At 39.5% G+C, this 18,539-nt stretch overlaps 2 protein-coding genes across 3 annotated transcripts in view; one reads left to right on the top strand and one right to left on the bottom strand.

The window, feature by feature from the left end:
* The window catches only part of SPPL2A (signal peptide peptidase like 2A), a 60,082-nt gene extending 52,647 nt beyond the window's left edge, over positions 1 to 7,435 (top strand). The window contains exon 16 of one of the 2 annotated variants that reach the window (XM_025390483.1): positions 7,104 to 7,435. In XM_025390483.1, coding sequence (XP_025246268.1) covers positions 7,104 to 7,178 — 75 coding nt within the window. In that variant the 3' untranslated portion in view covers positions 7,179 to 7,435. The remainder of the gene's footprint in view (positions 1 to 7,103) is intronic. The other variant, XM_025390484.1, reaches the window with a different exon arrangement.
* Positions 7,436 to 13,414: 5,979 nt separating this feature from the next.
* Positions 13,415 to 16,104, bottom strand: LOC112627485 (protein GVQW1-like; the record flags this gene model as incomplete). Its single annotated transcript, XM_025389811.1, has 2 exons — positions 13,415 to 13,486; positions 15,940 to 16,104. Coding segments are annotated over 2 exons (237 nt in total), but the record flags the coding sequence as incomplete, so codon positions are not given.
* Positions 16,105 to 18,539: the final 2,435 nt, after the last annotated feature.

Here is an 18,539-nt window from a genome sequence, read left to right as displayed (position 1 = left end):
AGAAGCCTGAATTAGCGAAGTAATGAGATGGAAAGACTTGAACAAAGTTAAGAGAAATTTAGACGCATAATAGGGCCTGATGATAGAGTCAGTATGGGCAGAGGAAAAGAAGTAGAGTCCAGAGCTTCTGGATTGGGAAACTAGGGGGATGGTGATGAAGAAAAGGCAACAGGGTTGAGGAAGATGATGATGAATTCAGTCTTGAACATTTCAAAAGTACCTATTGGATCACCACAAAGAGAGAAATAATAGGCAGTTGAATAAATAGGTCTGGTGTGCAGGAGACAGACCTGGCTAGAGACAGATACTCGGGAGTGCCATTAGCATACAGAATAGTGAGAATGTAGAGGCAGAAGAAAAGACTCAGGACAGGCCTGTGAGCAAGAGATTTCTACTATTAGGGGTACTCATCTGATTAACTGTAAATCAGGACAAAGACAAGCAACATCAGGAAATATTGTTCTGAGTTCACATTAAATCTTTGTTTAATTTAGAATTGAAATTTAGAATTGTTAGAGCACATGTGCTGTCTTACAGAATTATTTATGTTTCTTGTTATTTTCATTATCAGAATTTGTTTTTATTTATAAAAAAAGTCCTTTCCCTTTAATACAGCTTTTAAAGTATTTTATTATTAAAAATATATGCTTATAGGCTGAGCGCAGTGGCTCACGCCTATAATCCCAGAACTTTGGGAGGCCAAGGCGGGCAGATCACCGGGGGTCAGGAGTTTGAGACCAGCCTGGCCAACATGGCAAAACCTCATCTCTACTAAATATACAAAAATTAGCTGGGCATGGTGGCGCATGCCTGTAATCCCAGCTACTTGGGAGGCTAAGGCGGAAGAAGTGCTTAAACCTGGGAGGTGGAGGTTGTAGTGAGCTGAGATTGCGCCATTGCACTCCAGCCTGAGTGACAGAGCAAGACTCCATCTCATAAATAGATAAATAAAAATAAAATATGTGATTATGGAAAATTTGGAAAATATTTTTTTTAAATACAGGAGGAAAATTAAGTCCACCCATAATCCTACCACCTGGAGATAGCTAAGGTTTAAGTGAATTTCCTTCTGTGCCTTCTCTGGATAAATGGATAGATGAGTGAATGATACTATAAATAGTTCTCTTTCTTTTTCACTGCATTTTATATTTTATTTTAAATTCCTTATAAAATTATTTTAATGGCTGTATAATATTCCCTTCATATGCCTATATCATACTTTATTATTTACTTTAAGGTAAATAAATAAGGTATTTTCAGAAAATGATTAAAAATGTGGGCAAAAATGATGTGAAAAGATGTTCATTATAGTAATTCTAGTCTTCTTTGTTCTATTTCAATGTCTTGTAATATTACAGGTAGTTAATTTACTAAAATGTTTACATAGACCTTCACTGTTTTCATTTTAGTAACTTTTCTTTTTTCTATCTCAATTACAGAGTAATGCGTATTTGCGTTTTTAAAATAAGCAACGTGAAAGTGTCTAAAGTAAAAATGGAAGTCCTTTTTCTTTTTTTTTTTTTTTTTTTGAGACGGAGTCTTGCTCTGTCGCCCAGGCTGGAGTGCAGTGGCCAGATCTCAGCTCACTGCAAGCTTCGCCTCCCGGGTTCACACCATTCTCCTGCCTCAGCCTCCCGAGTAGCTGGGACTACAGGCGCCCGCCACCTCGCCCAGCTAGTTTTTTGTATTTTTTTAGTAGAGACGGGGTTTCACTGTGTTAGCCAGGATGGTCTCGATCTCCTGACCTCGTGATCCACCCATCTTGGCCTCCCAAAGTGCTGGGATTACAGGCTTGAGCCACCTCGCCCGGCCGCAATACCTTTATAAATTATTTCCCTTTAAAAAGAAAATCTTTCATTGTTTATGACCAATATTTAAAATCAAAATTAGCTTACCTTGAATGTTGTCATTTGTGAGAGACAGTGTATTGTGGCCTTTGACATCAGTTCTGACTAATAACTTAATCTCTGAAGACTGTCTCCTCATCCATAAAATGAGATTGGATCTATAGGGAGGTAGGGGAATAAGAAATCCATAGTGGGGCCGGGCGTGATGGCTCATGCCTGTAATCCCAGCACTTTGGGAGGCCAAGGCAGGCAGATCACAAGGGCAGGAGTTTGAGACAGCCTCACCAACATGGTGAAACACCTGTCTCTACTAAAAATACAAAAATTAGACAGATGTGGTGGCGGGCGCCTGTAATCCCAGCTATTCGGGAGGCTGAGGCAGGAGAATTGCTTGAACCTGGGAGGCGGAGGTTGCAGTGAGCCGAGATCGCACCACTGCACTCCAACTTGAGTGACAGAGCAAGACTCCGTCTCGGGGAAAAAAAAAAAGAAAGAAAGAAAAGGAAGGAAGGAGGGAGGGAGGGCGGGGAGGGAAGGAAATCCATAGTAGTGGGTTAGCTTAAGGCTTGGTGTGAGGCAGGTGGATGTTGAAATCTGTTAAGGCTAGGCAGAGACTTCAGAAATAAGAGTGGGGAACTTCTACATGCCTGGTGAGACAGAAGGAGACTTGATACGGGTCCACTGTGAGATAGGCCTGAGGGTCAGCTCTGGCTCATCTCTTAGACTAACAGTGTAATAATAATCATTTGCTTCTCTCTCCCAACCTCCATCATCTCCTAAGCTTTGTCAGTTTCTATTTCTAGAATATCCCTGTTTAACTCCCAACTTAAATTCTGCCTTCTCCAAGTAGATCTCTAAGAAATTAGAAGGAAGTAGGCACTCCAATTAAAATCACATTTACCTTTCACCGTATTTTTTTAGACTTTGTACTTTAAATACTTATTAACATCTGCCCTGCAGTTCTGGTATTTATATATGCCTCCCTCCCTAAGTATTAGCTCTTATGTATTAGGAATCCACAATGCTTATGACAGTAGTTTTTATGCTGTAAATTCTCAGCTAATGTTATTGAAAGTCTTCATGCAGTGTGCCTCTAATGCTCAATCCTTCATCCACTGGCCTTTAGTTACTTTTGCAAGTGTGTATAAGCTTCCTGATTGTATTTCAGCAGCCCTTATAAAATGACTGTAATTGTCATATGCCACTATAAAAGTGAGGCACTTTTAAAACATTAAACTAGACATGTATCTCTGCGGTCTTTATATGCAATCTTTTTTTGTAAATATTGCAAGTTTTTGCTGCTGTTTTGAAATAATCAAATACAAAACAAGTAATATAAAGTTACAATCTAAGACTAAGGCAAATTTGTTTATACTATTAGTCATTTGGTTCATTCGAATGCCTGATAATAGAGTTGAGTGCAAGAATATTGGAGACTCTTTAAATGTCCAGGTAGCCCTGACAGTCTTTCCATGCTGTTTTTAGTGGGCAAGTTAAAACTCACTTGTTGTAACTTGGAGACCTTATTGAAATACTTCAGGATCTTACTTTGAGTCTTTTAGCCCTTCCTGTGAGTTTCTCTCAAAAGAAGTAATATTTCTATAGGGTTTCACTGAAATAATACTATTTTGGGCTGGGCGCGGTGGCTCATGCCTGTAATCCCAGCCCTTTGGGAGGCTGAGGCAGGTGGATCGCTTAAAGTCAGGAGTTCAAGACCAGCCTGGCCAACATAGTGAAATCCCATCCCTACTGAAAATACAAAAAATTATCCGGCGTGGTGGTACGTGCCTGTAATCCCAGCTACTAGGGAGGCTGAGGCAGGAGAATTGCTTGAACCCGGGAGACGGAGGTTGCAGTGAGCCGAGATCGTGCCATTGCACTCCAACCTGGCAACAAGAGCGAATCTCCATCTCAAAAAAAAAGAAAAAAAAATAACTAATTTGGAAATACTAATTACTAATTTTAAATTATTTTCTACAGCCCAAAAGTAGTTACAGTATATTTCCTATGAACTTTTCTTGTGGAATGCTTCAAGAACTACAGTACTCAGACCCCCTTATTTGATTCTATGTGAAGTCTTAGTTCTAATTAATATAAAGCAAATAAAGATACTTTTTTCTCAGCAGAGAAAAATCAAGCAGAGTCATGATTACTTTGGCATATAGCACAATGAAGAGGAGTCATCGTTTTAGGGGATATTTTTTGCTTCTATAATGAAATAAGTGGAGTTAAATATGTGCAGCAATGTCCAATGGGCTATTTTACTCTGGGCAGGTAGTAAGTTTTCGGTTTGTCGATACCCAGTAAACAGTGAGTTGTGTCTGTTAAATGTCACTAGTACTTCTCATTATTTTTAGAAGTCACAAGCTGTAACTGACAAGTCAGAATACAGAGATAACTTAGAACAACTCTGCTTTAGTATCAGCAAGTCTCCAGTTACCCTGCTTTAGTGAGTGTTTTATTAGACTATTTCTGGAGATTGGTTCAATTATAAGCAAGCAGAGCTATCAGAAAATGCCACCTTAGCTGACCTGATTTCAGAGGCCATCTTTCCAAATCAAGCTTTCCTGTTTCCAAATATGATGAAAATGTTTGCCAATTTTGTCAATTCATTGTATTATTTATGTTAATTTATTGTTGTATTTTTTAAAACTTTGTTCTTTATGTTTCTGTATTGTTTTTATTGGAAAGTCAGTAAATAGGGAATAGAGATGCTTACTTCTCAATAAGTTGACTTTGAAAGTGGTTTTTTAAATTAATATATTTCTGTGTTCAGGGATTAGATTATATATTGCCAGTGAGGTACCTGGGGATTAGGAAAGAAGAGGCAAGTTAGATGAGACTGACTCACTACCTACTGTGCTAACAAGGCACCAGGGAAGCATGTTGTAATTTAGGGTATGTGGGCTATCATTTCATTAGATTACAGTTGCCAGGGTAAGCAGACCCTGGGGAAGAAAGAGGGTTTCTCCACCATCTATTCTGCTGAGGCTGCTTCAATTTTCTCTCTACACAGCCCTAACCTCTTAGATCCAAAACTTTTAAATTCCTAGAAGAAAAGGGGCCTAAATATATCTTACATACTTTTCCTTTCCCCCCTTCATTTAAATTGGCTAAAATTAACTGTTCAACATCTTCATCTTACATTTCATGTAGTGAACTGCTTAATAAATGTTATCTGTCTTGATTTGGCTTTTGTTTTTTCCCCTAGAATTGCTGCAAACTAGTGACCTTAAATCTAGGAGATATCTTTGGCAATTAGAAGACCTCAAAATGGTTTTGGGTCTTGAAATGGCTTGTAGAGTATCAGCAGGTTTTTTATTTATTTTATTTTATTTTTGAGACGGAGTCTTGCTCTATTGCCTAGGCTGGAGTGCAGTGGCACGATCTCGGCTCACCAAAGCCTCCGCCTCCCAGGTTCAAGCAATTCTCCCACCTCAGCCTCTCAAGTAGGATTGGGATTACAGGCACACCACCACACCTGGCTAATTTTTGTATTTGTAGTAGAAACAGGTTTTTACCATGTTGGCCAGGCTGGTCCCGAACTCCTGACCTCGTGATCCACCTGCCTCGACCTCCCAAAGTGCTGGGATTACAGGTGTGAGCCACCGCGTCCAGCCTAGGTTTTGATTTTGTAAACTGTCACCATTAGTTGAGACAGTTGTCAGCCAAAAGCCTCAGCTCATGTTGTATTCTTTCTGCCTGGCAAGTCAAGAGACCCTATTTGGAGATGATTCCACCCTCTTGTTCTTCTTCCAAAAAACACTAAAGCCTTCAGAACCACTTTTCAAAAATAGGAACATTTATCTTGCTGATCTTTCCTTCTTCTAATTCTTGATGAAGGAAAGGAAAAAAGTGCATCTCTATACCAAAATTTAATCACTAGTCTAAAAGTCTTTAACAGTCTTCACAAAGGCATTACTTTTTTCTGTTTTTAGTAATTGTATCTGAATTGCTGAAACACTGAAAGCATTTAAACAGTTTCTTCATCTTTCATTTCCAAATATAAGACAATTTTTTATGAGAATATAGGCAGAGCTGAAGTGACCATTTGAGAAAAGTTTAACTGGTAATTTCTGTTTTTGGGGGGTGGGGACGGAGTCTCACTGTGTCACCCAGGGTGCAGTGCAGTAGTGCAATCTCGGCTCACTGCAAGCTCTGCCTCCCGGGTTCACACCATTCTCCTGCCTCAGCCTCCTGAGTAGCTGAGACTCCAGGCGCCTGCCACCACGCCCAGCTAGTTTTATTTTTTTTATTTTTTAGTAGAGACAGGGTTTCACTGTGTTAGCCAGGATGGTCTCGATCTCCTGATCTTGTGCTCCACCCGCCTTGGCCTCCCAAAGTGCTGGAATTACAGGCTTGAGCCACTGTGACCGGCCAGTAATTTCTTTAAAATAGTCTATAGCAAATGTATTTTTTTTTTTTGTAACAGAGTCTCACTCTGTTGCCCAGGTTAGAGCGCAGTGGCGCGATCTTGGCTCACTGCAACCTCCGCCTCCTGGGTTCAAGCAATTCTCCTGCCTCAGCCTCCCAAGTAGCTGGAACTACAGGCGCCTGCCACCACGCCCGGCTAATTTTTGTATTTTTATTAGAGACAGGGTTTCACCATCTTGGCCAGGCTGGTCTTGAACTCCTGACCTTGTGATCTGCCCATCTCAGCCTCTCAAAGTGCTGGGATTACAAGCGTGAGCTGCCACGCCCAGCCTAGCAAATGTATTCTTGGTTTTGTTTTCAAATATCATTTGACCTCAAGTTCATTTTTTGTAGAAATTATTATAATGTTTCCAAAGTTTGAATTATCTTACGGTTATTTCAAGGTGTCAATAATATCACACTGTCCCAGAGCCAGCAGGTATTATCACAGTGACTCATGAGGCCATTTTTAGTTTTCCCACTTATATGATTGGACACTGCCTGGAATAGTGTCCTGGAATAAGTGTCAGGAATATCTTCCTTTTGTTCTGGAGTTCTCACTGCCATGAAGGGCAGTATTCATATTTGGAAATGGAGATAATGGAAGATCTGGAGAACACAAATGGGCTCTGAGTCACGTGATTAGACTTCCTTAGAGGTTCAGTGTCACCCTATCTCCTTAGAAGTGTGGATGTTGAACCAGAACAGTGCTCCTGAAGGAGTGATCAGTTTCATAGAGCAATCTGTGTTTTTTAGAAAAACTCAGAATCCTTTTGCTAATGTAGTGAATATTGGGGGCAAGTTGAAATTTTGCATTTCCTAACGTCTTTTATTTATGCCTAGACGATGGACCATCTGGATTATGCAGCTAATGAAGAAAACCCTGCATTGACTGGTGAACAGATTGTCCAGCAATAATATGTGGAGCTGCTAATAATGTGTCATTGATTTTCTACAAATAGACTTGGAGTTTTTAAATTGACTTTTGAATTGACAATCTGAAAGAGTCGTCAATGATATGCTTGCAAATATATATTTTTATGAGCTGGTACTGACAGTTACATCATAAATAACTAAAACGCTTTGCTTTTAATGTTAAAGTTGTGCCTTCACATTAAATAAAACCTGGCTGTGTAGTTTCCGAGATATATATACTATATACAGTATATTTTTCTTAAAAAAAAAATGCCTTGACCCACTGCTATACTTTTTTTTACTGAAATCTGTTTCTTTCAGCTCTGATGGTAGATAAAAGTAGTTACTATTTCTGAATGAGTTTTACTGTAAACAATAATGCAAATTGGCCAGGCGCGATGGCTTACGCCTGTAATCCCAGCACTTTGGGAGACCGAGGCAAGTGGATCACGAGGTCAACCCCTCTCTACTAAAAATACCAAAAATTAGCCAGGCATGGTGGAGGGTGCCTGCAGTCCCAGCTACTTGAGAGGCTGAAGCAGGAGAATGGCGTGAACCCGGGAGGTGGAGCTTGCAGTGAGCCGAGATCACACCACTGCACTCCAGCCTGGGCGACAGAGTGAGACTCCATCTCAAAAAAAAAAAAAAAAGATTTATGCAAATGATATCTGTTCTATAGAAATAACTGTTTAACACCATGCAAGAAGGCGGTTTAACAGTGAAAATTTGGACCTTATATCACTGCAGAGGTTAGAAATATATAATTTTAGGATAAATATAAGTGCATATTTTTGTAGTATTTTTTAAAACCCAATTCTTTCATAAACTTGATAACTGAAATTACTTCAGACTGCATGTATATTATATTAAGAACATTTTTCCAGGTATAGAGAAACATAATATATAGAACTAGTCACTAAAAGGAGACAGAAACTGAAATCTAGTTTTCATTGGTTTGCTGACCTTTTTTTTGAAAATGTAGCTTAAATTTCAATACTAACATTGAGTTTCACTTTGGTATTTCTGATCTTTGAAATTTGGTTCTGCTGATGTTAAGGTTTGATTTTTTTTTTTAATTATTTTTCTTAGGAAATTGTTAATACATATGGCTCATTGTTGAATACAACATTCCTAACATTATCCCACATTCCCCCACCCCCACCCATTATCGTTTTTTCTTCCTGATTCCCACCCCTTGCCCCTTAGGTAATGACTCTTAAGCTTGGTGGAGGATATACAAAGTGCAGTTCAGAGAAAAGAATTGGCAACAACAGCAAGAGACTTGGTGTTAGTCTCAGTTTAATTACAATACAAGGAAGAGTTGAGTAATTTGCCGCAGCTCAAGACGACTGTATCTCAGTTTTCTCATCTGCAAAATGAGTAGGTTAGACCAGCTAATCACTCTGGTACCTTCCAACTTGAAAAAAATTTTTTCCTCATTCTTTGGTAAATTTTAGATGTGGCCTGATCATTCTCCTGGAAGTCAGAGGTCAGATTATCTTTCCATGTTCTTTTATTTTATCTAAGAAATTCCCAAATGACAAGTGATAACAAAGGCAGCAGGATTTTTCATTTCTCTGTAAATAATGTGTAAACTATGTGAAGAGAACTATATCTTTCATCTAAGGCCAGTTCAACTTATTAAAAATAAAACTAATGCCTTTGAAAATGGATCAGACCTTTGATATTTGAACTAAATTTTGTGTTAGAGACTTGTAAACAATTGTTTGCTTTTGCTGAATAAATTGCAAACAGAGAAGCTCCACTGACCGTCAGTCCCTCTGCTTAATGCGGTCAGGGGTCCTTTCAATTTATGGCAAATGACTTATCTGACAAGAGTTAATTTTGCCTCCATTTTATCAACTTTGAATTTTTTCCAAGAAATCTGATTTATTTGGCAGACTCTGAGAGAGAGAACAAATTAAGTGCCATTTTAAAACTCTTATTTTCATTTATAATAATAAAATATTTGCCAAAATACAACTTTTTTTGTAAAATTACCTGCACCCTCATCCAAGCTTTATGATATTTGATAGCCTCAATCACATTTTATGAAGAATGTTAAAGAAAAATTATTTTTTTTACTACACTGAAATAAGATAATTTCTTTTTTTTTTTTTTTTTGAAACAGAGTCTCCCTCTGTCACCCGAGCTGGAGTGCAGTGGCGAGATCTTAGCTCACTGCAACCTCTGCCTCCCGGTTCAAGCAATTTTCCTGCCTCAGCCTCCCAAGTAGCTGGGATTATAGGTGCGTGCCACCACACCTGGCTAAATTTTGTATTTTTAGTAGAGATGGGGTTTCACCATGTTGGTCAGGCTGATTTTGAACTCCTGACCTTGTGATCCGCCCGCCTCGGCCTCCCCAAGTGCTGAGATTACAGATGTGAGCCACTGTGCCTGGCGAAATAATTTCTCATAATAATTTGGTTTCATATGACTGGAGTCATAATTAATATTTTAACTTCATCATCTAGATGTATCTCCTCAGTAGCATAGTAACTGGTACATCCAGAAATCTGAAGTCTGAGTTACTTGATACAAATTCTACTTTATCTAACCATTAGTTATTAAGGAGGTAAAATCTTGTTCTAATTTGCTATTAAAATCTTATTGGTTAAATAGAAATAAGAAAAAGCATAATTACTCAAGTTTCTTCATCCTCAATGTCAACTTTATGTTGTAATTAAATGTGTAGCAACCAAGCTGACAGTAGTGATTAAGAAATTAAAGTACAGAAATGTTTTATTTGGGGACTCAAAATGAACAAAAGATAGATGAGATGAAAATTTGACTTAAAAAGCTGTCATCTCGGCCGGGCGCTGTGACTCAAGCCTGTAATCCCAGCACTTTGGGAGGCCGAGACGGGCGGATCACGAGGTCAGGAGATCGAGACCATCCTGGCTAACACGGTGAAACCCCGTCTCTACTAAAAAAATACAAAAAACTAGCCGGGCGAGGTGGCGGGCGCCTGTAGTCCCAGCTACTCGGGAGGCTGAGGCAGGAGAATGGTGTGAACCCGGGAGGCGGAGCTTGCAGTGAGCTGAGATAAGGCCACTGCACTGCAGCCTGGGCAACAGAGCCAGACTCTGTCTCAAAAAATAAATAAATAAATAAATAAATTAAAAAGCTGTCATCTCTTCCTCTCTTGCCCTCCCACTACCAATAACTTTAAGGGGAAGAGAAGCTGGTCTTTTCCCTAAACATGTCTTTAAAATAACGATACACTGTATTTATTAATTCTGGATGCAAAAAAAAAAGTTCTTAGAAAATCCCTATGAACATTTTTGTGGCTTCTCAACAGAAATCACTATCTCAAATTGTAACGTAGATTACTTTTATCTCTGTTTAGTTTACCAAAAATAAATATGAGGCCTGTGGGGAAAGACCTTGATATTCTAATACATTATATTTTCTTCTAGCTTGTAGATTTTTTTTTTTTTTTTTTTGAGACAGAGTTTCGCTCTTGTTGCCCAGGCTGGAATTCAGTGGTGTGATATCAGCTCACCGCAACCTCTGCCTCCCAGGTTCAAGCATTTCTCCTGCCTCAGCTTCCCGAGTAGCTGGGATTATAGGCATGTGCCACCATGCCCAGCTAATATTGTATTTTTAGTAGAGACAGGGTTTCTCCATGTTGATCAGGCTGGTCTGGAACTCCCAACCTCAGGTGATTCACCTGCCTCGGCCTCCCAAAGTGCTGGGATTACAGGTGTGAGCCACCGTGCCTGGCGCTTGCAGATTTTTTTTTAGATTAGCAATTCCTTATTAGTAGAATCTGCAATTTATTTCTCTTTTAAAGAAAGAGAATTTTAACCCATTTGCTATTGGCATTCGTATATTTTACTTACATGTCCATAGAGATTTTACTGAATTGATACATTTACAGTAAATACAAATGAGCTTTCCAATTTTCTTTGCTCTTTCAATTTATGCTTTAGTATAAGCAAAAATTATTTTTACATTTTTAAATATTGTCGTGGGTACATGTAGGTGTATATATTTATAGGGTGCATGAGATGTTTTGATACAGGCATGCAATGTGAAATAAGCACATCATGGAGAATGGGATATCCATTCCCTCAAGCATTTATCCTTTGAGTTATAGATGTATTTTACATTTGTCTAAAAAATATTTGAACTAAGGCTGGGTGCGGTGGCTCACGCCTGTAATCCCAGCACTTTGGGAGGCCAGGGTGGGTGGATCACGAGGTCAGGAGTTTGAGACCAGCCTGACCAACATGGTGAAACCCTGTCTCTACTAAAAATACAAAAATTAGCCAGGCGTGGTGGGGTGTCCCTGTAATCCCAGCTACTCAGGAGGCTGAGGCAGGAGAATCGCTTGAACCCGGGAGGCGGAGGTTACAGTGAGCTGAGATCACGCTACTGCACTCCAGCCTGGGTGACAGAGCGAGACTCCGTCTCAAAAATATATATATATATATATTTATTAATATAAATTAGTTCAAATATATGTATTTATATTTGTATATATAAATTAGTTCAAATATATATTTGAACTAATTAAGCTTGATCTCTATAATTTCAGCCTGATCTTAACCAATGAAATTTCAAAAACAAAACTGTACTTCAGTCTATAATTGAATGGAGTTCAGTGTAGACTAGTACAGTGGAATGTAGTGGTCTGAAATGCTTTCATTGTCAAGGAAAAAGGTTGAATTTATTTAAGATGTTGCCAAATAACCAGTTCTACAGTTTAAAAAAAATTCATTAGCAGTGCCCTATTTACCTCAGAGGAAATAAAGGTTAGTGACAGTAATGCAAATAAAACCAAAATATTGAATATAAGCTAGGTCTGGTGGCATGCACCTGTAATCCCAGCTATTTGGGAGGCTGAGATGGGACGGTCTCTTGAGCCCAGGAGTTTGAGGCTGTAGTGAGCTGTGATTGTGCCTGTGAACAGTGACTGTACTCCAGCCTGGGTGACAGCAAGATGCCATCTCAAATAAATAAAGATATATAACATAAAATAAATAACTTTATACATTTCCTGGAGGAAAAGTGCTCTAAATTCAAGAGATCTGAATCAAATTACTCAACTTTTTGGAATTTGATCCTCTACTGTAATACTCATATGTGAGATTACGAATTTTCAGAGTAAAAAAAAATTGACAGGGGCCGGGCGCGGTGGCTCAAGCCTGTAATCCCAGCACTTTGGGAGGCCGAGGCGGGCGGATCACGAGGTCAGGAGATCGAGACCATCCTGGCTAACACGGTGAAACCCCGTCTCTACTTAAAAAAAATACAAAAAACTAGCCGGGCGTGGTGGCGGCGCCTGTAGTCCCAGCTACTCGGGAGGCTGAGGCAGGAGAATGGCGGGAACCCGGGAGGCGGAGCTTGCAGTGAGCTGAGATCCGGCCACTGCACTCCAAGCCGGGGTGACAGAGCGAGACTCCGTCTCAAAAAAAATAAAAAAAAAAAAAAAAAAATTGACAGGGTAATACATAGGCCATATTATAGTGAAGATCATAAGTATAAATGTCCTTGTTTAATCTTTCCATACTTAGGACAGCCTCTGTATATAAAATGTTCATTGGGAGAAAAATTATTTTTAAAACTAAATTTTTATAGTAGTCCTCCATTACTGGCAATTAAGGAGCAACCCACAAAATGTAGAATATTTAATGTCATCATGTGGTTCTTTGATTAGGCATAAAAAGTATTGCAAACAGCTTTTCTATTCCTTTGGAATATGAATCTTTTTAATGTCTAAAGTTAACCTGCAACATTTTCTAGTAGGATAAGTCAATGTAAATTAGGTAATTTTTGCCTGTTTTATACCTTCTGTTGCATTTTGTTCAAATGAAAACATTTTTAAAAACATGTGATTGAATTTTTACTTCTCAGATAATTGGTTTGAGTGTGAAATTTCTTTTTTAACACTTTGATATGTAAGTTAGTGTAAATTAATACTTTTATAACACTATTAGGCTTTATATTTTTATGGAATGTTTTAAAATTTGAAATTTTTGAAGTGTTAATTTAGCAGTACTTTAAACTATCATTATGTGCCAATACTGACAAGAAAAACAATTTTTTATGTATTTAATTTACTATGGTATTCAATAAATTCTATTTTAAAATAAAATTTGGATTTGTTTTATTTTGAATGATGAAAAAATAATTGAAAATGAACTAACTGTACTAGATCATGTTCATATAACACAAAAATGGTAATAATTGCTTAAGAAACTATGCAGTTATTTAGGTCTTACAAATTATCCTTAAAACCTAGATTCTGGCCGGGCATGGTGGCTCACACCTGTAATCCCAGCACTTTGGGAGGCTGAGGTGGGTGGATCACGAGGTCAAAAGATGGAGACCATCTTGGCCAACATGGTAAAACCCCGTCTCTACTAAAAATACAAAAATTGGCTGGATGTAGTGGCATGCGCCTGTAGTCCCGGCTACTTGGGAGGCTGAGGCAGGAGAATCGCTTGAGCCCGGGAGGCGGAGGTTGCAGTGAGCCGAGACTGTGTGTCATTGCACTTCAGCCTGGCGACAGAGCAAGACTCCATCTAAAAAAAAAAAAAAAAAAATATGTACTAAGGTCTATACAGGCTCTTTTTTACCAAAAAAAAAAAAAAAAAAGGGCCACCCCTTCTGATGAACAATCCTGACATTTGCATTTTTGCTGATGTTGTTCCCAGAAATTACCAAGATCCTTGCTGCCATTGTACTTTCTTTTTAATTTAGATGAGATTGGCCTTGATATGTATTGTAGTTTGTCTTGATGATATGTTGAGAAAATCCTGTTCTTCTCTCCATACAGGAACCTTGTGTCATACCACAGGCCCATATATCTGGAAAGAGACATAACTTTCCAGAAACTGGAAAGAGTGTCTTTTTTTTAGGGAGAAAGGAAGTAAGATGGCTAGGGCACAGGAGTGACGACTTTTCCATGTACACTCTTCTTTTTCTTGTATTTAATTTTTTGAAAAATAGAGACGCCTAGACTGGTCTCAAACTCCTGAGCTCAAGTGATCTGCATCAACCTCCCCAAGTGCTGGAATTACAGGCATGAGCCATCAAGCCTAGCCTATACTCTTGCTTTCTGCATTTTCTATCGTATGCTTCTGTTATGAATTTAAAATACAAATACCATACAAATCTACTGAGTTAATTTTTGGGGGGGTGTTATAAAATTAATTCATTTAAACATTCAGACTGAATTATTTTTCTCTTAATAAATATTCATACTAACAGCTGGTTAAATAGTAAATTATTCATATCTTTTTCTTTTGTGTTTTTGAGACAGAGTCTTGCTCTGTCGCCCAGGGTGGAGTGCAGTGGCGCAATCTCGGCTCACTGCAACCACCCCCTCCCGGGTTCAAGTGATTCTCTTGCCTCAGCCTCCCGAGTAGCTAGGAATCCAGGTGCAGGCCACCACACCCGGCTAATTTTTTGTATTTTAGTAGAGACGGGGTTTCACCATGTTGCCCAGGCTGGTCTTCAACTCCCGAGCTCAGGCAATCCGCCTGCCTCGGCCTCCCAAAATGCTAGGATTACTGGCGTGAGCCACCATGCCTAGCTAATTTTTGTATTTTTAGTAGAGACAGGATTTCACCATCTTGGTCAGGCTGCTCTGGAACTCCTGACCTCGTGATCCGCCTACCTCAGCCTCCCAAAGTGCTGGGATTACAGGCTTGAGCCACCACGCCCGGCCAGATCAATAGTTTTAAACTTTATTTTTGTTGTGGCACTTACCCTACTGACCCACAACAAATTAAAAATAAAGCAAAAATTAAAATATCACTGAAAAGCATTAGTGCTAGAAAATGAAAGTAATGACCATTCTAGGTAACACTGATGATAAAATGTTCTCTCTAAAAAAATTTTGGAAATTCCAATTACCTGTATATGAGCGCTTAGAATAGAAGCAAAATTGCACTTGTAGCAATAGCCAGACTTCTTAGCAGAGTTCTGGAGAAAGATCGCTGTAAACTATAGTAAGGCACTAATTCTTTCTTCCTTAGGAGGCTATGGGTAAATATTACAGTTCTTAGTCAGCTAATGGTTTGGCATATCACTCTGTTAAAAGCAATTTAACAATTCAGATCAGAGAGTCGCTTCTCTAGATTAAGTGGGAAAAGGTACCAATTGGCTTCTAATTAATAAGCCACCTGTAGGCTCTGCTACCTATTTAATTATATAGAAAACCAAATAATTTTTTTATAAACGTGAAAAATGTTTCATCCACAAATGTATTAATATGTATGTGCAACACTTTTCAACCGAAGCCTCACCAACTATTGACCAAATTCAGTCCTGAATGCAGAGAAATAAAATATACAAAGGCAATTCCCAAGTCCTCTCCATTCTGTCTTTCAGATGTCTCTCAAAAGAGTTCCAGGAATCACCATTCCTACTGCCACTAAATCAACTTTCTGTCTGTACTGTAACAGTTTCTTAATGGGTCTTCCAGCCATTAGTTGTGCCATTGATTCCCTTTCCACATCATAGCCAGTGATCTTTCCAAAGTGGAAATCTGATCATTCAACTACAGTGCTTTAGAAAAACCCTTAACAGCACCTAATTTATCTAAGAATAGTCCAAAATCGTTAGCATGATTTTTTTTTGTTTTTGAGATGGAGTTTATACTACGGGAAATTAAGTTGGAGATGAACAGGGGCTACACCAGTCAGACCTTAAAAATCACATTAACAGTTGAGCGCGGTGGCTCACGCCTGTAATCCCAGCAGTTTGGGAGGCCGAGGCGGGCGGATTCAACTGAGGTCGGGTGTTCGAGACCAGCCTGATCAACATGGAGAAACCCTGTCTCTACTAAACATATAAAATTAGCCAGGCATGGTGGCCCATGCCTGTAATCCCAGCTACTTGGGACGCTGAGGCAGGAGAATCGCTTGAACTTGGGAGGCAGAGGTTGCGGTGAGCTGAGGTCAAGCCATTGCACTCCAGCCTGGCAACAGAGTGAGACTCTGTCTCAAAAAGAAAAAAGAATGAGACAAGTCTTGGCTTGGTGGCTCATGCCTGTAATCTCAGCACTTTGGGAGACTGAGGTGGAGCCCAAGATCAGCCTGGGCAACATGTGGGACCCCGTCTCTAAAAATAAAATTAAAACAAAAAGAGAGGGCTGGGCAAGGTGGCTCACACCTGTTATCCTGACACTTTGGGAGGCCGAGGCAGGTGGATCACCTGAGGTCAGGAGTTCAAGACCAGCCTGGCCAACATGGTGAAAACCTGTTTCTACTAAAAATACAAAAAATTAGCTACGCATTGTGGCAGGCACCCATAATCCCAGCTACTCGGGAAGCTGAGGCAGGAGAATCACTTGAAACCAGGAGGCGGAGGTTGCAGTGAGTCGAAATCTTGCAGTGAGCAACAGAGCAAGACTCCAGCTCAGGGAAAAAAAAAAGAGAGAAAGGAAAAATAAAAACAGTGAGACATGTAGGTATACACTTATACACATAAACACCCATATAGTAACTCTGAATTGATGCCATTTATCTTGCATTTTAGGATATTCATTAGCTAATCTTACAATGTTATTTTATTATAAGTTGACATTAACAATGTTAATATATCATAGAAATTTGATTATATCCAGTATCAGAAAATCAAATTTTTTTTTCTTTTTTTCTTTTTTTTGTTGAAATAGAGTCTCACTCTGCCGCCCAGGCTGGGGCTGGAGTGCGGTGATGTGATCTCAGCTCACTGCAACCTCCTTCTCCCAGTTTCAAGCGATTCTCCTGCCTCAGCCTCCCAAGTAGCTGGGATTACAGGTACCTACCACCACACCTGGCTAATTTTTGTATTTTTAGTAGAGATGGGGTTTTACCATGTTGGCAGGGCTAGTCTTGAACTTCAGGTGATCCACCCGCCTTGGCCTCCCAAAGTGCTGGGATTACAGGCATGAGCCACCCTGCCTGGCCCCAACAATAATATTCTTAATCAACATGGGGCTTTACTAAATTCAAAGGGGAATTTCTCTCTATGGTTACTGGTAATTTGTCCTGGCTTTTGCCCAAATCTAGTCACCGGGGACAGAGTTTTAGAGCTTTAGGAAGAAACTTTCTTCCCTTTTAGAAATAAACATGGGCCAAAGAAAGGGTTATTAAAAGTGGGAAAATAGGCCGGGCACAGTGGTTCACGCCTGTAATCCCAGCACTTTCAGAGGCCAAGGTGGGCGGATCACGAAGTCAAGAGATCAAGACCATCCTGGCCAACATGGTGAAACCCCGTCTCTACTAAAAATACAAAAAAAAAAAAATATTAGCCGGGCATGGTGACACGTGCCTGTAATCCCAGCTACTCAGGAGGCTGAGGCAGGAGAATCGCTTGAACCCGGGAGGTGGAAGTTGCAGTGAGCCAAGATCACACCACCGCACTCCAGCCTGGAGACAGAGCAAGACTCCATCTCAAAAAAAAAGGTGGGAAAATATGTTTAAAATTTTTTTAGTTGTATATTGTGAAACTGATTAGCATATCACATATAATACAATTGAAAGAAGACTGATTTCATTCTCTCAATTAATCAAGAAATACTTATTGAATACTTATGATATGCCAGCCACTGTACTAAGGTACTGGGGTTAGAGATTAATATTTGAAACATTCCAGGTATTTTTAGTTGGCATTTTATAAGCTTTCCACTAGCAAATGAGGGTAATTCTTTTGAAAGAGTCCCTAAGAAAGAAAATCCATTAATCCTCTATCCAAAGTACAGCAAAATTTGTTGGAACTGGTTTAATCACCTTCTGCTTATATAAACAAAGGCTTCTGTAGTCATTTGCCAAGCATTTATGAGTGTCCGAGTTTAAATGACAGAGAAAGTTACATAAAATGGACATTTCATATATTGACTCTTTGTTTTCATGCTTTAAACAATTTTAATTGTTTTAATGTTGTCGACATTCTAAGTCATTTCTTTTTAAAATTTTTTCTTAAGAGTCAGGGCCTTGCTTTGTTGCCTAGGCTGGAGTGGCATGATCATGGTTCAGTGCAGTCTCAAACGCCTGGGCTCCAGTAATCTTCCTGTCTCAGTCTCCCATGTGCTAGGATTACAGGCGTGGTCCCTGTGCCTGGCCCTAAATCATTTCTTTTTATTTATTTTTATTTGTGTATATATATATTTTTTGAGACAGCATCTCACTCTGTCACCCACGCTGAAGTGGGATGGTGCGATCACAGCTCACTGCAGCCTCGACCTCCCCTGGTGATTCTCCCACCTCAGCCCCCTGAGTAGCTGGGACTAGAGGCACATGCCACCATGCCCAGCTAATTTTTGTAGAGACACAGTTTCGCCATGTTGTGCAGCCTGGTCTCCAGTTCCTGGGCTCAAATAATCTGCCCATCTCAGACTCCCAAAGACTCCCACTTACAGGCATG

Source organism: Theropithecus gelada, chromosome 7a (genome assembly GCF_003255815.1).
Source record: "Theropithecus gelada isolate Dixy chromosome 7a, Tgel_1.0, whole genome shotgun sequence".
In the NCBI taxonomy this organism is placed as follows: Eukaryota; Metazoa; Chordata; class Mammalia; order Primates; family Cercopithecidae; genus Theropithecus; species Theropithecus gelada.
Note: the sequence above shows the minus strand (reverse complement) of the source record. Positions and strands in the feature narration are given on the sequence as shown.